Below are 7,175 nucleotides of genomic sequence, written 5' to 3' on the forward strand. Positions count from 1 at the left end.
GTAACAGCAGAGGTTAAACAAAGTTGGAGAGTGGAAGTGGCATTTTTCCTGCAGTTATTCATGGTATTTACCTCAGTTCATTGACATTTCTTGCAGCTTGTTTGCCTTCCTAGCATTTGAGTATTTGTTTTAGATTATATGGGAAGATCAAGGACTGGAATTTGCTGTAGCCAAACTAGGAAAATTCAATGGCTTTGACAGACCTAGAGGAAATGTATTTATCCCAGTTTGTTTGTTTATAAGAAGAGAACTCTGCATTTGCAGTTTTGCAGAAAATCAGAGTTGCTGGACTGCACAAGCCAACAGATAAAATTATTCTTTGAAAAAACCCTAAGTATAGCATTTGCTTCATTTTAACCAATTACTGAACCTCAACACAATGCTTTTGGAATTAGATTAATTTGCTTATAAATACTGATAAGCACTTACCCCTGGCATAGGACATTTGCTACTGCACTTTAGCTCACCTGTAAAAAGGGAAGTCAAAACCAAATCTTAGTTTTATTTAAAGGAATTTGATTTATATATTTTTTCAATGCAAATTAACAAGTTAGAGCACTATGGCAACCAAGCCACAGTCACCACAGAATTTTGCCATTTTAGTGAGATATTCCTGAAGGCAAAAATACTGCAAGTTTGAACAATACTGTTTCTTTCCTCAAATCATGTAAAAGGGAAGCATTTCTATTTTTTCAAACTTTAATTATACATCACTGATTTGTCAGCATAACCAAACATATTCCAAAGCAGAATCTAGATCCCAAATCAACTTAATATCCAGTCCTGTCAGATATTGGATACTAACACTGAAACCCATTAAGTTCCTTGAAGCCATCAATATTCTCTTTTGTGCTTTGAAAATACGGGGTGAAAGCAACACCTCCTCCTGCAGGACTGCTGTTCCACCTTCATTTACTCATTCCCTAAATCACTTCATCTTATGCATATGAGTTTATAAATTATGGCATGAACATGTGAGCAGTAAATAATTGCTTCCAGCTGAAGAGAAGCATTTAAACATGCTGGGAGCACAGGAAACTCAGAGCAGTCAAGTTAGTTTTCAGGCTGCTGTATGAGGGTTTATCACTGTTGTAATGGCAAAATACCTGGGGGGGAAAAAAATGGTAGGACAGAACGAGTGTCTTGAGACCCAGAAACTACTGTTACTAGACTGAACAGTGGACCAGAGGACCAAAGGATGCATACAGGGCTGCTGTGGGTGACCTCTTTTCAGTTCAGCAGATTTGTCAGGACAAACAACGATTATTTCAAACTTTAGATAATTGTTTTCATGTGTGCTAAAACATTATCCTGAATTTTTTCGTTAAGGTGACCTTTCATCTCATTGAGTTTACTGGCAACACAGTTTAAATGAAAAATGCCTTAGTGCAAGAAGCCAGGAAGATAAAAAATGCACTAATAATATCAAAGCCTCTTGTGACTTGAGTGCCTCTGCTTTTGCAAAATCACTATTACAGGCAAAAGCAAGGACTCCTTACCAACCAAGCCATAACACACAATAACTACTTGTTAACCACCAGGCATTTTGGGCTCATTCCTTGTCTGAAACCACTCAGAAATTTTAACGAAGACTTTAAGAAAGTCCTGAAAAGAAGATTTAAAGAAATACAAACAAGCAAAATTCCTAAGGAGACTACGTCAAGAGAATAATGCTTTTTTAATGCTTTTTTATATTAATAGGAAAAAAAACCTTCCTGGGTTTTTTTCCTTTGGGTTTTTTTTTGTTTGTTTGTTTCCCCTAGCACCTCATATCCTTGCTTCTATTACTGACGTCATTACTCTGCTGAAAAACACGCAGCAAACAGAGAAACAGAAGTCCGAGGGCGCCTGATCTCCCCTGGGCACTCCGAGGCCGCCAAGGGCGCAGCTCCCCTGACCGAGCACGGGCAGCTGAGGTGACTGGAGGCTCCGGGACCCCGCCCCGCACAGCTCTCCCGGGCCCGGGGGCATCTCCGGAACGAGTTTTACCTCACCCCTCCGCAGCTGTGCCCGAACCTGCTGGCCGAGGAGCTGCTGCGGGGGAAGGCAGGCGCTGAGGAGAACATGGCGTAGCTACGAGAGAGCCCGCGCTCCCTCCGCCCCGCCGCGTCCTGACAGGAACCTGCGCACCGCCCCCCGGCGCGGCAGCGGCTCAGGGCGGGGCTGCCCGGGAGGCTCCAGCGTCAAAGGCGCGGGTTGGGCGGCGGAGCTGTCACTCAGCGCTCTCCGCCCGCGCCGGAGAGTCCTAGCCCGAGCCCGAGCCCCAGCCCGCAATCTGGAGGCGGCGGGGGTCGTGTGGCGGCTGCTGCGGTCGGTGGGTACGCTCGGGGCTCCGTGTGGGACGGTGGTGGGCAGGGAGCGTGGCGGCCGCTGCTGCTGTTGCCGCCAGACCGGGCGCCGCAGTCGGCTCCGGGGGCTCGTCTGGGCGGCGGCCTTTCCGCCGTGACAGCGGCTGAGCCGGGCGGGCGGCGGTGCCGCGGGGCAGAGGAAGCGGAGCCCGGGCTGACTTGAGGAGTGTGCTGAAGGGGCGGCCCTCACGGCCGCGGGAGGATGGAGCCATGGGGGTAGGAGGGCGGCAGGGCTGCCCTGCAGGGAAAGGCCTGTGAGGCTGTGTGCGTGGGGGTGGGATGCGGGGACAGTGAGGGCGTGGGGCGGGAATCTTGCGGGGGTGTAGCGGTGTGTGAGAAGTGTGCGTGGGCAAAGGGTTGGGTGTGTGTGAGGGGGACGTGGGGGCTGTCTGTGGGGGAGCTGTGAAATTAAATCTGGTGGAATTGTGTTATTTTATGGGAAAAAAATGTGGGCGTCTCCCCTTCGTGAGCTCTGGGTGGCCAGCACCCAGAGGGATGTTATGCTGGGGGCAACTTGGTGTCAGTAACTCCGCTGAGGAGCAAGTGCCGCCCGTGGAGAGAAAGGTTTGTGTCATTGGGCCTTGCATAAACTCATTTATTGCCCCTGCTGCCCTGTCCTGACGTGGCTTGTGCTGGGGTGGCCCCTGGGTGCGGGCGGGTGTCCTGGGCAGAAGCAGTGGGGTCTGCTCACTGTGCCTGAGCTGCAGGACTGATCGATGGTACTTGACCATGAGCAAACAGATGTCCAAATGGTATTAGGCAACTCTGCTGCTAGGAAAAGAAAAAAAAGAACCAAAAACCAACAACAAAAAACCAACGAAACAAAAAAAAAACCATAAACCAAACAAAAAAACCCCAACAAAACAAAAAACCCCACCTCGCTGTCTGTCAGCCAGCTCATGTGAACAGCGTAAGGTTTGTTTAGTTGTTTCTATTGGCTTTTTGAGCAAAGAACACATAAGTTGTCATTCTTTCAGTCTTGGATGGTTCAGGGGAGTGGCAAGAGAGAATCAAAACCAAGATGGGAAATGGCCTGGAAAAGATTGGCAGACACAAAGCTTGTCTTGCACTATTGGCGCTTTTGGCTGATGCTGGAGCTAGCAGCTGCCTCCCTGTTAGTTTTATTTCTTGATTTCTCTGCAGTATGACAAAAGGTGCCAGTTGTTTTGGGAGAATACAGTGTCCTGGGAGACTGCAGGCAGGCCTCCAGCAATGTACTGGCATTGCCTTTTCTATCTGTTCTCCTGGCATCAGCAGTAGGATCATGCTGGCCTTCACCTGTTCCCATGGAGTCCCCAGAGCTGTAGGCTTCTTGGTGGGGGCTTGTCCACTCTTTTCTGTTGTAAAGCATGGGCAGGACACTTCAGAAATGTTTTGTGAAGTGTTCCTTTCGCTTCCCAAATGGGATTTCAGTGAAGTCCTTGGGTTATATCATTAGGCCATTTGTTTAGAATAGCTCAAGTTTGGTTTTATCTCCTGTTGATTTCTTAGAACTAATTTAATACAACTGGCTAATGTTTCTAATTAAGTGCCTAGATAAACAAACAAACAAATCCCCAAAATAATACTGCAGTAGTATTTAGTGTCTTTGGTCTGAGACCTAGAGTGCATAGTGCTACAGGCCACCTGAAGGGGGTTGAGAACTCAGAGAAAGCTATATTGTTCTAACTGGCTGCTAGCATGGCCTTTTGGAAGTAATTGTACTTGCAGTGCTATTATACAATTAGCTTTGAAATCCGTGGGGGGAAATTCTGTTGTGGGGTAAGCATTTGGTTGTACTTAGCAATTTCCCACAGCTCCAATACCTCCTTAAACTAGGATACAATTGATGGACCTTCCCCATGGCAACTGAAGCCCTTCAGCTGTTCAGGTGCCCTAAGCTTCAGAGATGTTGGCAGCAGAGCTTTTCACATTTGCTTGTTCTAATTTCAGTCCAAAAGAATGAGCCAAACTGTAAATGCTGTCAATGTAACTGTGCTATTAAGTTTCCCTGAAACAGAGTGCACAATGTTGTGATTAATTAACTAGTGGTAGAATCTTTCCTCAGCTGTGCAAGCAATCCTGCTCATGTGAAAGATTGGTTAGGATCTTGAAAGTAAAAAAAAAAAAAATAATTTGAGTTTATGTGCTGAAACAGCATTGCAAAGGTTGTAGCTTGTTCTGCATGTGAGGATCATGGCAAGTCATAGAAATCATTAATTTCTACACCTTTCAGTTTTTCTGTGGTATTTCAGTACTGACCTTTTCTTGGTTTGATATTTAGAGTGTATTAACAGAGTTGTTCTCCAGCAGGCTTTTTAAAAGTTGAGCATTATCTGTCACTTAAATTCCTATTTTCTAACTTGTTGGATCTGTTTGTTCTGTGTTATGTTAGACAAGGCTTTTCTCTGAACAGTTTATGATTACATTTTTTTTGTAAAGTTGAAATTTCTTCTTACCCTTGCCACAATGTGGAAAAACATGCCTGAAAATTAAAAATTAGGTTTTCTGATTATTTAAGTGGAGAGGGGCCTTTGTATCCTAACCTAAATTCACCTGGCTCATAATTAAGTGATTAAAAATATATCACTTTTAAGATGCCTCATCTGTAGCAGTCTTTTTTGGAAATAATTTCTGAATGTTTCTGTGGGCTCTAGACTTTGTATTGCTACTTAGAAAGCTTCTTGTGAGCCATCTAAATTTTATACCTTTCCTGTTCCTAGGTTCCAGGCTGTAAGGACATTCTGTATTATTGAAGGAAGGTGCTCCTGTTTTTGACTGACTTACAATGTCAAGAACTGTATCATCCTGGATCTTAAGCTCAGCAAGGAACAGCACTGTTTTACAAGGAAAAGGACGTTTGTACTCCATCTGTGCTCCAAATAGAAACAAGATAAAATGGAAGCTTCTTTTCCCCAAAACACATCTCCACCCTGCTGGGAGCTGCAGCTTAGACAGTACTTTCTCCTTAAAAAAAGCATTCCGACACACTTCCACAGAAGAAGAACAGTTCTCTTTCCAGCTGTCTCCATCACAAATCAATGATATACTACGAGCAGGTGAATTATCCCATAAAATACTGGATTTGAATGGTAAGAGTGCAAATTCTGTGTTGAGGTTTGAAAGTAACCAGCTGGCATCCAACACCCCTATTGAAGACCGCAGAAGTGCAGCCACTTGCTTACAGACTAAAGGGATGATGTTTGGAGTCTTTGATGGCCATGCAGGTTCTGCCTGTGCTCAGGCAGTCAGTGAGAGACTCCTTCACTACATTGCTGTTTCTCTCATGTCTCGGCAGACCTTGGAAGAGATTGAGCTTGCTGTAGAGTGCATGAAACCAGTTCTGCCTATTCTGCAGCCACACAAGCACCCAAATGACACAGAGTATCAAGAAATAACTTCACACTATTTTGAAAACCTCAGGGTTTACTGGCAACATTTACTGGACCTAGACACTGAGCCAGGATTTAGTTTAGAAGAAGCCATGATATGTGCATTCAAAAGGTTAGACTCGGACATATCGCTGGAAGTGCAGGCTCCCCAGGAAAATGAATTGATGAGAAATATTGCCCTTCAAGTAGCTTTTTCTGGTGCAACAGCCTGTGTAGCTCATGTTGATGGTGTTCACTTACATGTTGCAAATACAGGTGATTGCAGAGCTGTTTTAGGGGTTCATGAAGAAGATGGAACATGGTCTACTCTCCCTTTAACCCGAGACCACAATGCCTGTGATGAATTTGAAATTAGAAGGCTGAAGAGAGAACATCCTAGATCTGAGGAGAAAACCCTATTTGTGAATGACAGATTACTGGGGATTCTCATGCCCTCCAGAGCTTTTGGAGATGTGCAATTAAAATGGAGTAAAGAATTGCAGCACAGCATTCTCGACAGTAGCTGTGATGTTGAGGCTCTGAATATTTTTCAGTATGTTCCTCCAAACTACCATACACCCCCTTATTTAACTGCAGAGCCTGAAGTCACATACCACAAATTAAGAAGCAAGGATAAGTTTCTAGTCATTGCTTCAGATGGACTGTGGGAGCTGCTAAGTAATGAGAAAGTTGTAAAACTTGTTGCTGGACATCTGACAGAGCTTAATGTGCAGAAACCACAACTGGCTTTTGAGAAACCAGTTAATTTGGGTTATATGCACAGCTTGTTACTTCAGAGGAAAAACAGAGGCATTGCCTCACTTGACCAGAACATAGCTACTCATTTAATAAGGCATGCAATTGGAAGTAATGAGTATGGGGAGGTGGACCAAGAGAAACTTGCTGCAATGCTGACATTACCTGAAGACCTTGCGAGAATGTACAGAGATGATATCACTGTTACTGTGGTGTATTTTAATTCAGAATCAATTGAAAATTACTACAGAAACAATGAGTAGAGACTTGCACTGCTGCTATTCTGTACCACTAGCTAACTTTGATACTGAAACCATTGTTTGTTTTCTCTAATAGTCAATCTGTTATCAGTGTTAAGGTCTGGAAGTTTCTAAATCTTTTTGGTACTCACTAGTCTTGAAAATAACTTCCTAGAAGTGAGTTTGGTGAAAGTTCCATGAGTTTCCAGGTCTGTACACACTGAAGAAAAATGAAGAAATTTCACTGAAATGTTACTAGACTGAAGATTGCTGATCCAGTTTCCATGGGAAACAGTGGTAAAACTTTGCAAATGAACAAATGAGACAAATTTCACTGATGCTGGTACAATAGCATAGAGAGGTGGAGAATACCTGTAGCTTCGCAGAGTGTAAAAAGGGCTTCACCCTTGTGAAAAATTAGTAGCATCCTATTGAAGCACTGTAATTGAATTAAATAAATAAAAAACCCTACCAAACCTTTA

At 44.1% G+C, this 7,175-nt stretch overlaps 1 protein-coding gene across 2 annotated transcripts; it reads left to right on the plus strand.

The window, feature by feature from the left end:
• The first annotated feature begins 1,811 nt into the window (after positions 1 to 1,811).
• Positions 1,812 to 7,175, plus strand: PDP2 (pyruvate dehydrogenase phosphatase catalytic subunit 2). 2 transcript variants are annotated; one of them, XM_071756708.1, is made up of 2 exons: positions 1,812 to 2,318; positions 5,051 to 7,175. In XM_071756708.1, exon 2 carries the CDS (start codon positions 5,116 to 5,118, stop codon positions 6,715 to 6,717), a length of 1,602 nt encoding a protein of 533 aa, XP_071612809.1. In that variant the 5' UTR covers positions 1,812 to 2,318; positions 5,051 to 5,115; the 3' UTR covers positions 6,718 to 7,175. The 2 variants fall into 2 exon arrangements, with proteins under 2 accessions (XP_071612809.1, XP_071612808.1); XM_071756707.1 differs by having other exon boundaries at positions 1,813 to 2,314.

The sequence above is a fragment of the Heliangelus exortis genome, chromosome 13, assembly GCF_036169615.1.
Source record: "Heliangelus exortis chromosome 13, bHelExo1.hap1, whole genome shotgun sequence".
Classification (NCBI taxonomy): Eukaryota; Metazoa; Chordata; class Aves; order Apodiformes; family Trochilidae; genus Heliangelus; species Heliangelus exortis.

Excerpts from the sequence above, each read along its gene's own strand:
- PDP2 (XM_071756708.1), top strand. The coding sequence starts at position 5,116 with ATGTCAAGAACTGTATCATCCTGGATCTTAAGCTCAGCAAGGAACAGC.